This window comes from Anoplopoma fimbria, chromosome 15 (genome assembly GCF_027596085.1).
Source record: "Anoplopoma fimbria isolate UVic2021 breed Golden Eagle Sablefish chromosome 15, Afim_UVic_2022, whole genome shotgun sequence".
Classification (NCBI taxonomy): Eukaryota; Metazoa; Chordata; class Actinopteri; order Perciformes; family Anoplopomatidae; genus Anoplopoma; species Anoplopoma fimbria.
The window spans coordinates 22,931,659-22,953,533 of record NC_072463.1 but is presented as its reverse complement, the minus strand read 5'-3'; the positions used below and the strand labels follow the sequence as shown (position 1 = coordinate 22,953,533).

General features: G+C 40.3%; 1 protein-coding gene across 1 annotated transcript; it reads right to left on the bottom strand.

The window, feature by feature from the left end:
* Window positions 1-333: 333 nt before the first annotated feature.
* Window positions 334-13,185, bottom strand: tonsl (tonsoku-like, DNA repair protein). The gene is given in 29 exon segments (XM_054613718.1): window positions 334-1,292; window positions 1,919-2,052; window positions 2,312-2,385; window positions 2,493-2,668; window positions 2,914-3,085; window positions 3,479-3,786; window positions 3,875-3,953; window positions 4,054-4,210; window positions 4,356-4,471; window positions 5,359-5,546; window positions 5,634-5,753; window positions 5,756-6,116; window positions 6,642-6,883; window positions 6,985-7,108; window positions 7,745-7,908; window positions 8,008-8,080; window positions 8,374-8,463; window positions 8,579-8,634; window positions 8,754-8,952; window positions 9,163-9,288; window positions 9,577-9,729; window positions 9,851-10,002; window positions 10,101-10,215; window positions 10,333-10,504; window positions 10,651-10,780; window positions 10,900-11,083; window positions 11,257-11,399; window positions 12,785-12,880; window positions 12,970-13,185. Coding segments are annotated over 29 exon segments (4,329 nt in total). The 5' UTR covers window positions 12,995-13,185; the 3' UTR covers window positions 334-1,092.
* Between the last annotated feature and the right edge of the window lie 8,690 nt (window positions 13,186-21,875).

The following is a 21,875-nucleotide window of genomic DNA, read 5'->3' as shown; positions in this document are numbered from 1 at the left end:
GTTGAAAAATTGCATGCAATTGCATTGCAAAAAATTCCCAGAGAAAATACTGGGCTTTAAAACTTTCTTACAAACTATATAAAAAAGTTATTGTAATCAAGTTACGGTATGCAAGGTGCATTGTAAGTTCAAAATGACCAATACAATATCAATAGTCTGATTCCAAAGCTGACACAACAAGGTTCTTGTTCTACAATTCTAGTGGTTTTTGTGCTGAAGCTTCTCAGATACCTTTAATTTCTATACTTGAACTCCACTTTCACAAACAAACATAGCAACTGTAAAATGCATTCAGCACTAGATTTATTTTATTGTATCAGCAAGTTAGGAAGGGGTGTATTTAAACTGCATCCAGTTTGTCCAAAAAAATGGAACCATTTCCCACCAAACTCTCTGAAAGGATGTTGTTGGGTGTTGTTAACACATTTGAAGTTGGTGTGAAAAAAGGTCATACAGGCCGGTATACATGTGAAAATGGTAAACAGTACACGGCTGGTGACTTCAGAGACTCTAAGATATGTTGCATAAGTGTATCAATTTCCACAGGTTCAGTCTCGAAACTTTGCATTAACCACAAGATGCGACACTTACAACTCAGGGTTGTACGTGAGAGTACAGCAGGTTTGATGTTCAATACGTTTTCAATATCGTCAACCAAAGTAGCAAAATGTGTGGCTGTGCAGGATTTATCTGAACCAGAAAGAGTCCCTTCATAGAGATGAAAAAAGGGCCACTGAACTATAAAAGCATGATGAGTTACTTTAATTGTTTTTTATATCAAATAATACATTCATCCAGTTGGTGCATCACGACACAAACACACTGCTGCTAACATATTAAACGTAAGACTTTCTCAGATACACATAAATAAGGAGTACAAAATATAAACAATATACACATAATGTCCGTGGGTGCCATGCCACTGGCAGTTTGCTCTTTTCGAAGATGTAAGTGCACGGCCTCAAGTGATCACTGCTAACTGAGCAGACCCTTAAAAGGAATAGCACTCTTGTTATACAAGTTGTGTGGTAATGTTTTCACTTGGCTCAAAATTCAGTGTGTTTTCTCCGACTCATTTCAGTTCTCCCCTCTTCATGAGGAGTCGGCAGCAGAGAGCAGACACTTACTGTTTCGGTCAATAAAGTGTCCACGTGACCGACTTGTGTCCCAGCTCTGCTTTAAGGCCTGACGGTCCAGCTTGTTGAGTCCCTGAGAGCAAAGACGGAGATCCTTAACCAGCTCTGACAAACCATCCAGACCTGCACTGTCCCAGGGGCCAGACACCTCGCAACCTGTGGGCAAAGCAACAAGGAGCTCTTATTAGCTCTTCCTAGTATTTAACTTATGTTCTTTATATTACACACAGCCTAAACGCTTATGAAACAAAACATACTAGCTAACATGAACAACTCTCAAAACTTAAGTGTTACATCTCACATTTGTTGTGTCTGGAAACGCTACATGGACAATCAATCAGGAAAGATGATATAGATTATACTCTGAGTTCTTAGTATATTGGTACAAAAAGAAAATCAATAATGCTTATTTGGGAATACAAAATAAAACAAACATTCTGTCGGTCCACAAATTGAGTCTCTCATTCATCGTCTATGGAGCAGCAGCATACTTTGTACTTGATGACATCACAAGTTTGAGACTTATTGGCTCATGTTCTCAGATATTGATTGAACTGTCCTAGGCCATGAAAATAACATACTGCCATTTTGATTTTTCAATCTTCAACAACCCTTTGATCTCTCAGTTTAAATATGTAGTGGCCTCTGTAAATGTTTATGAGGAAGACAACACATATTTTAGGCCTCAAGGAAACATAAGACGTGTATTGATGTGAAACAGTAAGCTCCTAACACTGGAATCCTGTAGGTTATGACCAATACACACAAACACACATACGTACCTTGAAGGTTTAGAAGGGTCAGAGGTCGACAAGCCTCTCTGAGTGAGGTCAGGATGTTGAGAAGTCCTGCTGAGGTAACAGACGGATTTCCTGATAGGTTCAGAGTCACCAGAGTCGGACATGAAGGCAGGCACCTGGAAGGAGAAACCAAAAGTTGAATAGAGACACTTGATGATTGCAGACAGATCAAACCACAGAAATCCTAAAATTAAAGATCGTTCACTGTGAAAAGGAAGTCTTGGCTCAGTGTTAATGTACGAAGCATGAAATGAATCCAATCATAATTCTGATGTTCACGGACGTTTGGCAGCATACTTCAAAGACATGATGACAATATAATTATATTTAAAATTATGCATAATCTCAAAGAAAAATGCAGCAGCACACACTCACCTGGCCAAGGTGGCGACACTGCTGTCCGTCAACCCGTTTGCTGCCAGACTCAGGTGGGTCAGTGAACACTCATCCTAGTACAAAGACCAATGCTTTGATTTGTTTGTTTTGTACTGAAGTTACATTCATAGCTCTCAAGGGTTCACACATGAATGATATCTGTATTTTTATGTTTGTGTACCTGTGACAGGATTTTGGTGAGGTGTTCCAGCGTCGGGCCGTCAGACGGACCCCTGCAGACAGCAGACAGGTCCAGGTGTGTGAGACAGTGGAGTGGCAGAGTCTTCAACACCAGCTCAAAGCCAGTGGAGCCCAGTGCATTGTGGGATAGACACACTGATTTCAGGTGGCCTGTTCCTGAAAGATCAAAAGATAATAAGTGACTTATCTATATACAAATTTTTAAACCCTCATAACATCTTTCTTTCAAGCTGAAGGAGACTATATGTTGGTTCCTGACACATATTGCTTGTATATGGTCGGTTCTGATACTACATAATAAACAATAAACAATATTTGCTATTACATGAATCATACTACAATATCATTCTTTGGCATTTCAGTGATAGGCTGCACATGTGAAAGAGACTTTAGACAGTCACCTGTCAGAGCGTTGGCCAGCAGCAGTCGATGCTGTTGGAGGAAGCGAGCAGTGAGGCCACAGGCCTGCAGAGACAGCTTGGCTAACAGAGGACAGCAGGACAGCAGACAGGACAGGGTCTCGGACACACCGTCACCCAGCTGGTTCATACTGAGGTCAAGCTCCTCCAGGCACTGTGACAGGAAACAACAACAAACAGCAGTGTGCATAAGAGAAATTCTAACAGAGAGATTCCGTTAGAATATGAATAGATAAATGTAAAAGCTTCTGCATGACTGAAGTATCTATTTATAAGAATCCTGCTACAAACATAACAATGAAATAAAATAGACTAGCATTTTGTGTGTAGTACTGAATACAACAGCAGCATGTCTCTCCATCACTTTTTATAATCCACAGACGTGGGAATTTAATTAATTTAATTTTTCAGTGCTTTGATGGAGGCAAAATTAAGAGTAAAAAGAGTGAGAAAATAAGTTTAAATGTGAGCGAGTGTACGGTTTAAAGTTACTATTATATAAATGCATATAAATTAAACTAAAAACAACAACAACAAAAATCTTTACCGGAAAAGCAGGATGACTCTGTCCCTTTAAAGCATCTACTGCCTTCTCCAGCTCTTCCCCTGTAATGCCATTGGCAGAAATGTCCAACAGCCGAAGCCGAGGCATGGTGATTGTAGTGGCAACCAGCTCAGGAAGAAGGTTGCCACGGAGCCGGTTGCCGGAAATACGCAGCTCGGTGAGGCTGGCCTGCAGTTTTAGGGCACGAAGGAGCGGGCTGAGGGAGGAGGCCGCCAAGCTGAGGCCGCAAACCGACACAGAGGAGCTCCCATCCTGCACCTCACACAGCCGGGTGACACGCTTGTTCTCATCTGCAGGGAGAAAAAAAAACAGAGGCTCGAGGATCAGTTATCAAAATGTGTGTGTTTGCGGTTTTGGGCATTTGTGTTTGTTGCTCACCCACTGCCAGGCTGTTACAGGCTTTCTTATAGCGCTCAGGGAGCGGAGGAAGATCCCAGGAGCAAACTTCAGCCAGAACCTACAAAAGCACAACACACCTTTATAACTATGTCCTGTTGAAGTAAAAGTAATATTAAAAAGATGCTTTTCTTAAAGTCAGTACTCAAACTGGCCCTCACCTCTTCATTGGTGTGTAGGACAGCCAGCAGCAGGTCCTGCGGGGAGAGCAGAGCACCTTCCTTCTGCAGCGAGAGGCGAGGCAGAAGGCCACATTTCTGGTAATAACGCTGAGCAGCCTGCTCACACAGCCACGACACAGTGCAGGAGTCCGCCTCACTGCAACACAGTGGAGGTGAGGATGTTGATTAAAAACAGGCAATAACACCAGCATGGTCCATAGAGTCAAAGCCAATGTTAAATTAGGTAAAATACATCACTTGTGTTAATTATTCATATATAAAAAAGTTACATATACACCAACCTTTGTGGAACTGGAATGAGGAAAACATCTTCTTGAACTCTGACCCTCATTCTGATCGGTGGAGGCAGTGATCTCGGCATGGGAGCAGCAACACTATGAGCTGGAGGCTGAAATTGCTTGACAAATAAAAAATAAAAAAACATACACATAAGCAAAACAAATTAGCTTCTTTAAAAGGGGGAACTGCACCAAATCTTGAAATCAGATCAAGATTAAGATCTGCAAATACTGAAACTGTGCAGCGTGATGTAAAATACAGTTTAGATCGAGGTGAAGCTGAGGTATTCAAGCTGCAGCAGAGTCTTGGCACTACTTTCTTGATCCTCTCTCTCTCATTCATCACTGTCTAAAGTTAATCAAGAAGAAAACAGAGATTCCTGACGGATGATGATACACTGATGATGATGATGCCCCTAGTAATGCTGAAACATCAATAATTGTCTAGCTGCAGTCATAGTTGTACTGATTAAGTGATGTAAAAATCTCTTTATGAACTTTCACTCTTTTGAACTCGAAATTAGTCATCAGACGAAAGATATACCGGATATCATGTTTGTGGACAAGAGCAGTAAGGTAAAGTTATGCGAGGCCAGCAGAGAATACCGACAGCGGTAACCGGAGACGGCACTGGCGTGGAAGTTCAAATATTTTAACTTTTTGCCGTACTCTGCGGATGTTATGTAGCCCTGCATGTTTGCAATCAAATATTAATAGCAAGCTGCATTTCATAGATACATGAATTACTAGAAAACTTACATAAAATAGACACAAAATGATTTGATATTTTATTTCATCACCATCGCAACATATTGTCCGGTTTCGTTTTGCCGTCCTGCCATGCCGTTGGACGGATTGTTTTTTCTTCCAGTCCAGAAGGAGTCAGGCGTCTGCTTGACTCCATGTGAATGCAGTATTTGTCCAAATGTGCATTTTTCTACAGTAGAACTGACTCCATCTCTAACTCGTCAGAACAGAGGGTATGATACAGAGATTTTTTTCTCACCTGCATTCGTGGGGGTGGTGGGGTCTCAGGCATCATGTCCTCATCGTCTGTAACTGTGGGGCTGTGTGACCTGTTGACCTCTCGTCTGCCCAGCCTGACCATACCTGGCATCTGAGTCATTTTGACCTGGTGAGGCTTCAGAGAGCCGTTCCTTTTCAGAGGGAGACTCCTGATGGAGGACGAAGGGACTGCAGAACATAAAAGAAAAGAGAAAGTGAAACAAGCAAATATATGTGGAGGAATAAATAAAATGAGACATAATAATCAAGTCATACCTCTGCAGGCTGCGTCAGGGTTTAAGAGCCTGTTTTGGCCTCTTGCTGAGGACAAGGCAGTGTCCTCCCCTCTCATCCCACTCTGATCCACTCCAAGCCTCCTCTTCTTCTTCGGCTGGATTTCCCCAAATCATCCTCCAGCCAGTCATCAGCCAGATACTCCTCCTCGGGAACCAGTGCTGATTTGTTGCTGGATGAAACAGCTGGTGTGCTGGAGAACTGAGGCTGTGACAGACCCTGGAGAAGAGTTTTGGCGCTCCCCACGCTTCGAATGGCACTGTGGTACTCCTCTCGTGCAAAGACAGATGGCGCGGGAGCCTCCCGGAGACTTTCTAGACCGGAGTTGGGGATCGGGTTGGTTTCTCTGTTTGCAGGGACTTCCTTTTGACTCGGGGCTGCTGGGAAACTGTGTCGAGGGCGGACGGCACGGAGAGGACTTACGTGGCAGTCGGAGTCGCTGTCTTCTGAGGAGCTGCTGTTATTCTAAGGAAGACATACATACAAATCACGTACAGTAACTGTAGATCAGTTTCAGTGGCAGGGTTTCTGCAGGGGCAAACAAGGTACCTCAAGATTTTTTCAGACCTTTCTTACATCACATAGTATGCTAATACTTGTTTCACCAGTCAAAGCATTAAAGAATGATGGAAAACAAGTAGTGATGACCTAAAGGGATTTATTATTATATCACATAATTATTTTCAGTACATGCCGTAATTCCTAATTATTAACGTGCTCTGGAACCAGATAAGCAGCATAGAAATGATAAATTATTTAAGGTTTTGCTTAAATCGACACTAGCCCATTAAGAGACAATGAGCTTCCTACTTTCTGTGGCTGGCAGTGGTTACAGTTGCTACAGGATTTAACAGCATCTTGCAGCACAATCCACTGTTGAAACTTTGAGCTTACAATGTGTTTAAAGTCTCCTAAGAGCTCAGATACAAAAATATTATAGTATTAAGTATTTCTATCTTCATATAAATATGTATTTGGCATTGTCATTACCCCATACAGGACAGCAGCCTCTGTTCCTCTGGCTTTGTGGCGCTGTGCTGAGCCGTTGCTTTTCCACCGTTTGGGGCTGGCAGGTACTGCCTTTACCTCTGAGCTCCTGCTGGTCCGGGGCCTGTCTTGGCTGGAGGAACAGCCCCTTTCAGAGGACAGCAGCGGCTCTGAGATCTCAGCATCAAACAACTGGCTGTCCTGCAGTGCATCAAAAGCCTTGGCCGGGGCCGGAGCAGTGGGCACTGTGTTAGACAGAAATAAGTGTGGGGGGAGGGAAAGTGTCTGAAAGGATATTTAAAAAGCAAACCGAGGCTAAACTGTTGTGATAATGTAAAGGCCTTACCTCCCCCTGCAAGTGCCTTCCTTAGCAGCCTCTCTGTAGCGATGCACTCCTGCTTGGTGTCCTTGTCCAACTCTCTGCTGTACGTCCTCTGCCACTGACGCAAGGTGTCCATGGCGTTGTTACCCTGAAAGAGGATGGGGAAGCATGAGTCAGATGCACATTCTTTGCACTGGACGTTGTAACTCCAATTTACTTTGCATTGCAAATAGCTGCTGCTATATTAATGTTATGAATGTCGGATAGAGAACCTTTTACATTTTAAGGATTTCTGCTCTGAAACTTAAATATCTTAAAACTTGATTATAGTTACAGGAATCAGGTCCATGCCTCCATGACTAGAAATAAAAAATAGGGAAAATTCAAACCGTGGAGCAAATTAAATTTAAGATAAGAGGGATTTAGATGGAAGATAGAATTAATGGTTTCCTTATGAAAAACAAACATATACATGTGAACTTAAGACATAATAATTATATCCATTACAACATGTGTTTTGAACTTTTGGCAACATCAGGTTTTTTTTAACCACAAGGAATAAAAGTGTCTCTCTGAGTTTTTATAAATTGCGCCGTGTATCTGAGTTAAACACAGTGTAACTGACAGCTTTACAAACCAGTTCCTCTGTTACTGTACACGCAGTCTAATTCAAAAATATTTTGTGATATACAGTTTGTATATTACAGTTAAAGAATCACTGGTAAACATTACTATTACAGAGCCTGCTCCTGTAATTAACCAGAGGCGTATATGCAATACACACCTTAGAGTTGCGTTGGGTGACAGAAGCCCCTCGTTCAACCAAGAGTCTTGCAACTTTTAAATTGCCACAAGAGAGGGCGTCATGTAGAGGTGTCACTCCTTCACATGAGGGTCCACCGGGATCATTAATGTTTGCACCGCGATCCAGAAGCACACCTACAATGTCTGCATGAGAGAAAGAGGATGCGAGAGTTTCTCTTTTTGTATTTTATAAAAGCAACATTTAAACAAGGTTTTAAATTAAGTTAATATGAAATCAGTTACCATAGTGACCGTGGTTGCAGGCCTCATGAAGAGGAGTCCAGCCACAATAGTCTCTTGGATTCACTGGGTGACCCTGAAGTACAAACAAGCAAGAGCATCATTAATTATCATACAATGCAGGTTGTCTTTTTTAACTTTTTTAATGTGTTCTTTGTGTAGTAAATATCTAACAAGCTTAGGCACAAGTTTTGTTATCTGATTATACTGCTCAGTATAGTCAGATATTTAACTGTTAACTGAAGATTTTACAGTCATTTGCCAGGATGACAATGTTGCCTCAATTTTACTTTTTTGGCCACATTTTACATAAAAAACTGCATTCTTTCTTAAAACAATAAAAAAAATTACAACTCTAGTTTTTCTCACCTGTTCCACCAGATACTGGACCTGCTTCAGGTTTCCATCTATACAAGCTCTGTGCAGAGTTGTCTCGCCCTTCTCATTCCTCTTGTTCCACTAAAGTAAGAAAAAAGATACAAAAATAGCACAGAGTCAAACACCGAAGAGGGACTTCATACAACACAAAGATGAGATGATTGCTGGGGTAAATTAGATCGCATTTATGACTCACCCTTCCTGTCTTCCTCCTTCCTGATACCATCTTGTCATAACCTTCCAAATCATCATCTAGAAACCGTATGAAAAGTCATATGAGACATAAATAAACAAGCACAGAAACTTATAATAACTTTGGGAAATATAATAATTTCTCTAGAGATGTCAGAGGGGAAGAATGCCAGTTCTACCTGATTCTGAGAGAACGACATCACTGTCATCCAGAGGTTCACTGTTGTCCATTTCCTCCTCTTCATCTTCCTCACCATCACTCCCATCTGGACTCCAGCCCTCAGCAGCACACAGCTCCTTCAGCCTCGCCTCAGTGTCATCAATATTTGATGAGCCATGTCGCCGCTGCGACGCCAGCCAGAGCCTCAACACGCGTTTCTGTGGGAGGGAAGTGAGTGTTTTTACACAGTATCAACTTTTAGAAACGTTAGAAAGTATTATTAATTGAATATAGTATACGGATTGGCAGCTATTTTAAAGGGCAATTATGTATGAAAACCTGCAAAAATGATTCAGCCTTTTAAATCCAGTTTGACTTTCTCTTATCCAATTCATCTTCCATACTTTCAGTGGCTCTTTTCAGCTCACCTGTAATCTGGTCTGGCCAGACTTCTGAGCGCAGTGTGAGGCTGCACTGTAGCTGCTGTCCATTTCCTCAAAGGCACAGCCGCTCTCCTCCTGAGCTACTGCGATGTTCAGCCAGGTACTACACTCCTGATATCCACACAAACAAGTGATTAGATAACATGCAGAATTTATTCTATTAATATTGTAAATTATGTGGACAGTTTGACAGTTATAATAACACTACCAGTCAATTTCTAAGCCGGTCTTCACCCAAAACCATAAAGGTGATTCAGCTGGTAATTATTATTTTTTTACAGGATTTATATATGGTTAACCTATAGTCATAAAATCTAGATAATATCACCATGATCATAGAAAGCAGACTTCAGAAAAAGAGAGTAACGTTGGGTGAAGATACATATCGTTCAGTAGTACCTCAGCAGAGTTGCCCTGTCGTAGAGCCAGCTCCTGTCTGTAGTGCTCCACTGCCTTGCTGTGCTGTCTCAGGTCTGTGTAGGTCGCAGCCAGGGACACGTGGATGACAGCCAGCTCCCTTGCAGGCTTTCCCAATGCTTCAGCGCTCTTTAACTGCAACACATAAAAAACACAACTTTACATAATTCATTATATTTTGTGAATAAACTTGAATGGAGAGAAGTTCAACTGCAGTGACATGAATTGCTAAAGTAAATATTCAAAAGTTCTTTACCTGAGCTTGATATGCATCCAGAGCTTTGCTGTAGCAGCCAACCTTACAGTAAAGGTCCCCCAGCTGCTCTGCCAGCCCCACGGCCTGATGGGAGCTGATGCTTTTCCCCTGATCCTCCCCCAACTCTTCCTCCAATTTACAACCGAGGTCCGCTATAAAATTGAAACAACAACACCATCAACCCAGGTTTCTTTTGTGAATTTTTTTTTTTTTTTTTTTAAAAAGCAAATAAACTAAATTGCTCTTTTACCATATTTGAAAGCTTTCTTCACTGTTTGCCTGTCCAGTGGCTGTTGGGAACCCAGAGCGACAGCTTTCTTCAGAGATCGTCTAGCTGCTACAAAATCAGCCAGAGACAGCTGCACCTGTGGATAAATGTCATGGCGATACACTAGTTACACAGAGTACAGCCACAATAACAGAAAGGGGGTACTTGGTTGAATGGAATTTTTGCAAAAGCTTTCTCAAGAATGGGTTAATACCTTGCCAATGCAGTGAAAGCACTCGCTCTCACTGAACTTGTCTTTGATTTTCCTTGCACACTCCTTGGCCTGTTCAAGGCAGCGCACAGCATTAGACTGCTGACCGTGACGGAAGTAAATGTTGCCCAGGTTAAAGTTTGCACGGTAGAGATCCTCCAGTAGCTGGCTCTTTCTTAACATGATAAGAATTGAGAAAGTACAATTAATAATACTTTATGCTAATCTTTAGACACTTATTGTAAATACCTGTTGTACACAGTCAGAGAAGTGTAAGAAAAAATTAAACATTCCTGACATTATAGTTTAGGATGTTCTTACTCTGCAATAAAGACACTTCTTCTGATAAACTCGCTGCAACGTTTGTGCTCCCCCAGATGATCACAGACCAGACCAAGATTGAGGAAGAGGCGTGCCTTCATCTCACTAATCTCTCGCCCTGGCACAGTCCCTAGAAGAAAGAAAAATGTTGGAACAAACAAACATTACAAAAACTATGGGCACTAGATAATTGAATAGGTTGCATGAAAACCCTGATGAGACAAACAAGTACACAGAAACAGTGCAGACCTTCAAGACGTTCATCCACAATGGCCAGGCTCTTCCTGAAGGCATCATCTGCTTGCTCCAAACTCTTTCTGGATTGGTCTGATTCATAACGGAAGAGGTAGGTTCGACCAATAGTGGCCAGCGCCCTTTGCTCCTCAGCATGATCTCTGACAGAGCGAGCTAGGTCCAGGTGACATCGCTGGTGCTAAAGAAGAAAAATACATACAACCCCTTAAATACTTCCTTAACGCCCATGGAGTGTTTTAATATGAGCCTGCATGTTGTCCGCTACGTTTGTATCACTATAGTACTAACGTGAAGAGTTTTAAGAAATGGTTTAATTCTGTATTCTGTACAAAGAAGACCTTTTCTACTCACTTTCAAAGCAGCTTCTATGTTTCCCATCTCTGCATAGCACTCTCCTATCTTACGATTGGCCACAGCTCGTCCAATCACATCGTTTAGCACCTCTGAGAGAGACAACTCCTGCTGGTGCTCCCTAATAGCAGCCTCATAATCACCTGAGATACAGAACAAAAAAAATACAGGAGGGAGGATGAATGAGTAGATTTAGAACAGGACACAGTAATGTTGGAGCTGCACTTTACATAACTGGAAACCATTATATGTTTGTTTTTTTGTGATGAGTGCAAAATGACAGAGAAGAACATTTGACAGAGACACAATAAATGATTGCAGACTTGCAGGGATTAGGACTAAAATAAAAGATAACTATATTGATTAAACTACTAGTGATGTCACACTGGGAGCAGTTTAATTCATAAGGAGACAGCAGCAGAAGAAGACAGTGGTGTGTAGGACTTTAAAGCTTTAAATGAATGCAGAGATGATGGCTCATAACTGCTTATAGAGAACCACTTAAAACTCAACAGCATGGCCTATATGATGTGAAGGTATGGTGAGTAAATTGACGTTAGTTTGTAGATGCACACAAGCAGAGTTAGAAAATGAGGAGTTGTGTCTGGTCAAATAAAACTCCATCCATATGTATCACATGATGAGTAACTCGGTATAATCTGCATTATTTAGACATGTAAATGCTGTCAATTCAGTTTGAAAACTTCTGATGTGTGTCCTAGTATGTCTATCTGTGTATCCCCGCTGTGGGACTAATAAAAGATTATCTTATAAGATAAGATAAGATAAAATAAGATAATCCTTTATTAGTCCCGCAGCGGGGAAATTTGCAGGCTTACAGCAGCATAGAGTAAAGTGCACACAAGAGACGAAGACAAGATAAAAAAAAAAGTATTATAAATAAGCAATAAAAAAAAAAACAGTAGAAAAACAACAATAACTGAAATATTATATTTACAGACAGAAAACTATTTTAACTATTTTAACTTTATCTTATCTCATATCATATCATTTTGCCTTTATTATATATGATGAATGCCATCTTAATAATTGCTGCTGTTATTATATGTAGTCTTATTATATGAATCATTTATGTCATATACATTGAATGTGTTGTATCTCTGTTATGCTGTTCATTCTGTACACATGACATCTATTGCATTCTGTCCATCCTGGGAGAAGGATCCCTCCTCTGTCGTTCTCCCAATTTCTTCCTTTTTTCTCCCTGTTAAAGGGGTTTTTTAGGGGAGTTTTTCCTGTGCCGATGTGAGGGAAGGACAGAGGAGGTGAGGGTGTAAGGACAGAGGATAGGGTGTAAGGACAGAGGATGTGAGGGTGTAAACAGAGGATAAAACAGAGGATGTCGCATGTGCACAGATTGTAAAGCCCTCTGAGGCAAATTTGTAATTTGTGATTCTGGGCTATACAAAATAAACTGAATTGAATTGAATCTTCAGAGATTCACATCACTGCAACACATCTTCATTCAACAGTAAACTCAATACTGTGACCATCATGAACCACCTACCGTTTCTGGACAGCAGCTCTCCCAGCTGATTGCAGAGGTTCGCTTCCTCTGGTAAGTTGCTGCTGTTCTGCGCTTTGCTCTTTGCTTTCAGCAGCTCTGCAGAATAATCCCACATCGAGCAGATCATACATCATTATGTGCAAACAATCAAAACATGCTATGTTAAGAAAAGCCTTGAGACTTACGTTTTATCTCCCTCGATGAGCTCATCTTGATTGGTAGGTAAACACTATGTAAGCTAACGACACATTAGCTCAATGCTACCTGCACAGATCACAAACGAACAAACCAAACCTCCTTATTTCACTTAATAGTCCCTTATACTTGTATTTGCATGTCCTCGCTGTCATTTATGGATCCGATCGAGCTCTACACCTCATCATACAGCGCTACATAGAAACATTGCAGTAAACATGTGTTAGTTAAGCTATCAGCTGTGTGTAGACTTCACAATACCCGCCAGTATTGCGAGAACCAATCACAGCGCAGTATCACTGATGTGTAATTCCCCCCCGAGTTTAGTCTCTCAGGCACGAATCCCTCTTGGCTCAATAGGATTTATAAAATCGCGTAGTCTAGAATTCCCTCAACCCCTTATCATAACTATAACCGAGCACTTAAACCAAAACGTATGTGATTTGTTAACGTGTGTGTAGACGGTGTACTGCGGAAAACTGAGCGTGGCTGTCTGTCTGACAGACTAAACTCGGGGCATTAATAACAACGCCACAACATGACGACCTTCCATTGGCCAACGCCAGAGTGTGACGTAGTTCTCCATGGAAACAAAGACAAGGGTTAGTTCAAGAGAAACCTTCTAGTGACTTTACAGTTTGACAACCATTGATTATGAATGAGCTCAAATCCCACACACAAAGCAGTAGAACACACATATGGGAGTGTGTTAAAGCCCTGTGGTCGAAACAACAGACGTCACAAAGGCCCCAGGAACTCATGTTGATGAGCAGCTGCTGCCTGTTTGCTGGTTGAACTCTACTTTATGTGGGGCCAAGTGACGTCACTAAGGTCAAAAAGGTCAAAGAATTAAGAGTCCCATTATTTCCTCGGCCAGTTTTTTTTTTTTTTACCGAAATTCTCACATCTAAACCTGATGCCCTTTTGCTTTAGCAAGGGAGATAATGAGTATTATTTTGTTTTTCAAAGACATCAATAGATAATATTGATGTGGGCGGCTGTGGCGTAGTGGAGACTAAGGTAGTTCTCCAATCAGAGGGTCGGTGGTTCGATACCCGGCTTCGGCAGTCGATGTGTCCTTGGGCAAGACACTTAACCCCAAGTTGCTCCTGAAGGCTTGCCATCGGTGTGGACTGGATGTTGCATGAATGTTAGTTAGAGTCTGATGGTGGCACCTTGATGGTAGCCTGTCATCAGTGTGTGAATGGGTGAATGATATGTAATATACTACTGACTGTAAGTCGCTTTGGATAAAAGCGTCTGCTAAATGACTGTAATGTAATGTAATAATAGTAATTAGGATCCCATTCCTGCCAGGGAGATAAAAAAAAGAAATATATTTCATTATTTGAATTGTTAGAAACAAATATTATAAAACCTCATAATACTGACAGGATAGGAGGTCAGATAAAATGAACAAATTATTTCCTCGGCCAGTTTTCTTTTTTTTTTTTTATCTCTGGAGAGACCTGAAAATGGCTGTCCATCCAACCTTCACCAACCAACCTGAGGATCTGCAAGGAAGAATGGCAGAGGATCCCCAAATCCAGGTGTGAGAAACTTGTTGCATCATTCCCAAGAAGACTCATGGCTGTACTAGCTCAAAAGGGTGCTTCTACTCAATACTGAGCAAAGGGTCTGAATACTTATGACCATGTGATATTTCAGTTTTTCTTTTTTAATAAATTTGCAAAAATTTCTACATTTCTGTTTTTTTCTGTCAAGATGGGTTGCTGAGTGTACATTAATGCGAAAAAAAATGAACTTTTTCGATTTTAGCAAATGGCTGCAATGAAACAAAGAGTGAAAAATTTAAAGGGGTCTGAATACTTTCCGTACCCACTGTAACAAAAAGATCAGTGTATAAATCATCCATTGTTTGTAAGTTTGTGAATTTGGTAGCTGTTATCTGCTCGGTCAGCAGGATCACTGTAAAGAAGGATGCACAGATCTGAAACACAAATCAATGCCTAACGTTACTTACACCACTTTTAGATTGACGTACATGGAGCTAACCCAAATTCATGATCTTATAATCCAACTGTTCAGTCTGCTAAAAAAAAAAAAAGGAGGCCACATGGCTGGTGACGTCAGCACTGGGATGTTTTTTGATTGGCTTTTGCAGATGGACGGCACGCCTTGACATACAAATAGTGGTGCAGCCACTAGTGCGTTGTTAAACTGAAAATACATCTGTTTTTTATCCTTTTGAGTTTGTTGAAGCAGGTTGATAGGTGTATGATGACCAATCTGTTGTAACCAAATGCATGTAATCCTGTATTTATTTACTATATATATATATATACAAAACAAAGGACTAAAGCATTGTGGAAAATGTTAAGCAAATATTAAAAAGTCAGTTGCTTTAATGGCTTAATATTCAATATGATATTTCCTCTAAATTATGTAGATTTCTAGGTCTCTTGTTTGAAAAGCGTTGTCCTTATTTCTGCTGGATTTGCCAACACATCAACCTGTGTAATCATTTTTTTTAGAGCATCCAAAAATATTCCCAAATCTCAGTCCCTTGAGAAAAAACAGTAGACATCAGACAGCAAGAAAATAAAACCACAATCAGAAAACCCTACATTCACAGTCAAGGCAGAGATATTTGTTTCACATTCCAGACACAAGACTCCTGCATCAGAAGGAGGCGAGAAGCCTTTCACATCAGACACAGAGCTCCCTCTCAGCCTCTGTGAGTCTGCATCTCTAAACCGTTGACCTTACAAATGAGTGCGCCGCATCATTGTGAGAATTGGTGTTTCTGGGCGGCGCAAAGTGGAGAAGAGCACATCAGAGTGCAGGATATCTGAGCACAGCAGAGCACAGAGAGGCAGGGACATCCGCCGCTGGAGGGATCAAATCTGTACCATCTGACGCTCAAGGATTTATGGGTTTAGTCAAAATTGCTTTTCCCACTGTGGAGATTAAGCACCGTAGGATGTTTTCCACTCAGGCCGTAGAATAGCTCAGTGTGGCTGCTGCTGCTGTTGCCATTTTTCCTCCCTCTTATCGGCTCCGGCGCTGGAGAAGGGAATGTCTCAGCAAGGCAGAGTGCTCCGAGCCCTTGAGGGGAGTAGATTCTGACTGACAGGAGAGGTCCGTCCTCTGGGGAATGTGAACCATGCAGGTGGATGCTGTCCTTGTTCTCTTCTGTGTTTGGCTCGCAGGTGCAGCTGGCAGGATGACCCAGTCGAGGGGTCACAAGCTAGAGACCTACAAGCAGAGCAGGTAATGTCAAAGCAGTTACTGACACTGGAACAGTACGTGTGACAGGTTTAATGGAACTTTTAATGCAAATGTTTTTGGGTTAAAGCTCTGTTCCCCATAAGGGCTTCATTATGTTTTTATAGATGTTGTTTTAGGTTTACACAATGTTGTCCAGTGTTTCCTGTGTCACCTGTGCCGCTCCCTCCCCCTTCTGAAAACAGACTTATTCAGACGGCAGATTGGAGAGCAGAGAGAGAGGGAGACCTAAATCCCAACATCTATTTATGCCCTACTAGTGAATGTTGTGTTCTCTTGCCCCACAACTGCTGCAGGCCAGTTATTGACTGTTTTCCCCCGCTGGCAGCAGTTGTTGCCAATGTCATTGCCAGGTGATTATTTGGGCTAATTGCTGCCTTGGTAATGCGTCCAATGGATTAGATGTTTTAGTCAGTGACTGAACTAGATCTGGGAATCGTTAAAGCACCCTCAACTCTAAAAAATGATTGATTGAATTGGGTTCAATATCGGAAGGGATTTAAATAGAAAGGTTTGTATTTGTTTGTTAATCAACAGTTTTATCACTGCTGTTAAATTCAGTGAGTAGAATGTGGAGGGGCAGTCTGACATTTCTGTGGTGGAAGAAATGTCACATTTGCACTACAAAACAAGCTATTGGAATCTTAATCTTATTTATGTGGTATTAGAAATGCTGATAACTTGATGCTGTTTATTTAAAATGTATGATTATTTGAATGATTCAATGAAATTTGATGCACATAATGAAGTATTAGAAAATGTTATGAAATTGATATTTTATATATAAATGGTTTTTTAGAAAGGTGAATGCTTAACTTTTTGTCTTGTCATAATATTCAATACTGGTGTGTAAAAAGGGATGCAAGTACCAAAAAATAAAAAGCATGCCCCTCGCAAGTTCCCAGCACCAAAATTGACATCTTACAATGCCTTGTTTAGTCCAACCAGCAGTCCAAAACCCAAAGATATTCAGTGCTTTATCTTATAAGACAAAGAAAACCAGCAAATATTCATATTAAAGAAGGTATACACAGTGACTGTTGGTCATTTTTGATTAAAATTGAATTGATGAAATGAAAGAATGTTTGATTATAAAAGTGATTATCTGTCAATGGACTAATTATTTAAACTCTAATAAGAATATTAAATGTTTTATCACGACTGTTAAGTGTGGGGAGCAGTATGTGGAGGTGCAGTTTCACGTACTTGCAGTGAAAGAAATCTGACTTTTACTCTACAAAACAAAATAAAGCATCTTATTCTGACGTACATTAGAAATGCAAATTTGATCATTATTTCAGTGAGTCAGTTACATTTGGAGCACAGTTTGAAGCATAAAAAACAGCTGTGAGGTATTAAAAAGATGAATGTTTACATGCACAACAAAATTGTCAGAGTGAATTTAAATAACGCCCTCAGATGGCTTTGAACACCTTTCAAGTGCTCTAAGTAGAGGAATAACTCAGTGAGGCTGCTACAAATGATTGTAGTCATAACAGATAAATCTATTGATTTTTTTGTTTGGTTGATAAAATGTTAGGCTGCACGGTGGTGTAGTGGTTAGCACTGTCGCCTCACAGCAAGAGGGGCCTGGGTTCAATTCCCGGGCTAGACAACCTTCTGTGTGGAGTTTGCATGTTGTCAGCGTGGGTTCTCTCCGGGTTCTCCGGCTTCCTCCCACAGTCCAAAGACATGCAGCTTAGGTGCATTGAAGACTCTAAATTGCCCGTAGGTGTGGATGTGAGCGTGAGTGGTTGTCTGTCTCTATGACTGGCGAAGGTTATGGAAAATGGATGGATGGATGATAAAATGCCAGAAAATTGTTGAAAATGCCCTTCACATTTAGCTAAAAGCCCAAATGGATTTCTTTAAGTGTCTTGTTTTATTCGAACAACAGTCCAAAACCCAGAGATATGCGATTTACTGTCACAAAAGACAAATTTTGACATTTAATAAGATAGAACCAGCAAATGTTTGACTAATCTTTTCAGCTCTCGCACAAGGTCAGCACTTTTCGATGGCTTTGAAACTCTTACTGAGAGCAATATGGGAATAGTTGCATTTATCTGACACATAAAAAAATAAGCAGAAAAATGCAAATGATCTGTCACAAAAAATTCCATAAATAACCAGCATAGTTTGGACTCTTTTCCAGCATTTATATCTACAAATTCAAATATTCTCTTGTAGAAACATCACAAATAGCTCAACTATATCCTGAGGTCCTCCAGTGGGACACGATAAGATTTTCCCAAGCAGGCTAAGTACGGCGCCGCACACCTCATGATGCAATCTGCGTTGAATAATTTGCATCCACTTAATATATTCAGCAAACCCTGTCAAATCATATAATCCCTCTGCCTTTAGATACAGTATCACTTTTGATGCTGTAACTGTTGTTATTTATAGATCAGAGGAGACGTCTAACAGAAATCTGCTATTAAGATTCTCATCAGTTTTGAAATAAATAAATGTGTTTGACGTTACATACCTGCTGGTTCTTATGTTCATCATGACAAACTGTCAGAGCGCTTGACAGGGCCAATCTGATTTTATTGAATATGTTTTAAAGAGTTCAAGCTGTCTTTTAAAATCCAAACAATCCTCATTTAAAGTGATCATCTCAGCCCTAAAGTGATAAAGATGATCATTAAGTATAAGAGGAGCACAATCGTTATCATCTGTGAAAAATCTTCAAAAGACAGAAAGCACAAGTGGCTCAAAGCTGCATCGTAATCTCTGAACACCAGTGTTCCCTTGTTATCAAATCTGGTTTTTTCCCCCCAACTAGTTTAAAGTCCTCTCACGTTATTTCCTCTCTCTGCTGACACACAGTGTGAGAATACAAATCAAATGTAAATCTGTGATTCCTCTTCCAGCAGGAGGAAAAATAAAAACTCAAATACTTATGCAGAAGTCAAACATTTCCTCTCCCTGTTTCTCATCTCACCACTCCTCCTCTCTCTGACCGTGAAATTGCAAAATCGGCTCGATGCTGCTGGCGTGTTTTCACCATATATTACTTACAATTTCCTTGTTGCTGCTATGAGAAGGAAGCAGAGAGGGGGATAAGTGTAGGACAGCAGAGTCCCACGCAAGAAAACATCTGAGGAGAAAACCCTCAAGAGATTTAAAGGATGATTTTGAGTGGTGCTTTGATGATTATTGAGACAGAAAAACACATCATGATGATAAAAAAAAGAGTCATCATGCTTCTTTTTCCCTGATTTCCGTATACTTTTCCTTATTTTATGACTCCACATAAACATCTAAAGCAGGGGTTGTGGTGACTGAGTGCCAATTTAGCGAGCCAACGTTGAGGGCCACACAATTTTGAGGTTAAGGGACCTTCACCAAGCCGACCCACATAAACGCAGTTTTGTGAGATACCACAGGCTAAAGCAAGTGAGCCAAAACAAGCTAGCTTGTAAATTAGCCACGGCTTGCATTTAACCAATGATACTCTGTAAGCTTTTTTACAATATTACAATTGATATATTAAAATGATAATTGTGAAGAAATAAGTTCCAGGTAATTTTTATTATTATCCGTCAGGCAACAGCTAAATTCAGTCATGGTGAAACTATCCTGCTAGCTGTGAAAAGCCCAGTTTAGCCTAGTAGGCTACCAGTAGCTGTTTTAGCTTTCAGACTAAATGAAGTCACAATTCATATGTCAAGGTATAGATTTGTAGAACTATTTTTTACTTCCATTTCCTTGCACTGAGAAAGTCCTTTGGGCAAAAGCTTAAAAAAATCTGCATAGATTTAAGTGTGCCAATATCTTTCAGTGAACTTTTTGACACTTGTTTTTGAAGAACATAAGCATCGCTTAGTGAAATTGGTAATGCCATAGTGTACGAGTGAACGTCTAGCATTCAAAGTCCAAAGTATAACCATCTAAACATAAGCTACTTGAAGTACCAAAATATGTACTCAGAAATGCTAAATGTCTAATCACTTGATCATAATTACTGACACATTAGCACCGCTAATGCACTAATGTTGCAGCTGGTAAAGGTGGGAATCATTTTTATGTTTTTGATATACTACCATGTAGCTTAATCAATAATAATAATCCATATAATTTATTGTTTATTTATATTTTAAATTCAAATTCTGAATCCGTAGAGTAACTATTTAGTTACTTGTTAGGGAGCTAATGTTGGAGTAAAAAGTAAAAGTAGAATTAAATGGAAATAACTCAAATAAACTATATTACCTCAAAGTTATCCTTAATAGTACTTGAGTCAATGTACTTAGTAACTTTCCACCACCAGGATTGTAGTCAAGTCTGAAAATACATGAAATAAAAAAACTACACCCTCTTCATCTGTTATCCAGACAGCCGATAAAATTGAATTCCCTTTTTCTCAACATCAGTTTTTTCTGTCATTACTGCTCCCTGCATACATTAATGTGTCCAGAATGATGTCTAGAGGAATCTGGCCCATTAACCTTGATACAGCCCCTGTAGTGATGTATACATCCAGGACCTAGCTGCAGAAACAGCGAGCAGATCGGTGGTCTGCTGTGTGTCGTAGGCAGCCAGAGGGGGATTGGAGAGAAATTTCTGCCAAGAGGATTAGGAACCAGCTGCTGGATGGACTCGGACGAGTAGCACCCATTGCCCATCCGAGCTCTGCAGCTAGCCAGAGAAACCCTCTTCTTACCGTTTCATTTTTTTCTTCTGTATTCGTGCACACCATTCATCTCTCTCCCGCTCTCCCTCTCTCTTCCTCCGTGGTATTTCCTTAATGCATAATGTGGTTGTCATAGGGATTTGTCCCTGTCTGTCACAGCATGCTCTACTCTAATAATCCATTTTAGGGTTTTAGGAACCCTTTTTTTTTTCTCCTTCTCTCTGTGTCCATGAACTGAAAAGGCTGCCTAAGAGACAAGTATACAGAGGCAGCACTCTTGAAAAGTGACACCCGAGAAGAGCTGGCTTCCTCTAAATCAGACATGATGAGGAAATGTTCTTTTGCCCTTTGTGCGATTTGTGGATAAAATGTTTTAATGATTTAACCAGATCTACATCTTCTTAGGAAAGGAAAAGCATTCAAACTCAACAAACAAAATGCCAAATTATTGTGAATTATTATTTACCTACTCTAAAACCATGTACATTTACGAGCACAATAATTTCTTTCTAAATTAAAGCTGCAGGTAGTGATTTTAATTATTGATGAAACTGCAGATTGCTTTTTCATTTAATTGATATAATCTTTAAGAAATAGTTTTCAATCTACATTGGAACTAGTGGACGGTAACTAGTATAATTTCTCATAGATCAAGATTTAAGTTGCTTGGTTTTTCCAACAAACAGCCCCAAACCCAAAGATATTAAATTAACATTGTAACATATAGAACTGACAGATCTGAACATTTTAACATTTTGTCAATAAAGTAATTTTGATTAGAATTTCCTACAGTCCAAGGTGACATCTTGAGATAGCTTGTTTTGGTTGACAGTCCAAAAGCCCAAAGATATTCATTTTACAATCATGTACGACCAAGAAGAGCATCCAATTCTCTCATTACAGAAGCTGGAACCAGAAATTGTTTGGCTTTTTTGCTTAATAAATTTGTAAAATTATCATTTAATTATCATTATAGCTGTCACAGTCACACCTGTTCACTCTTCC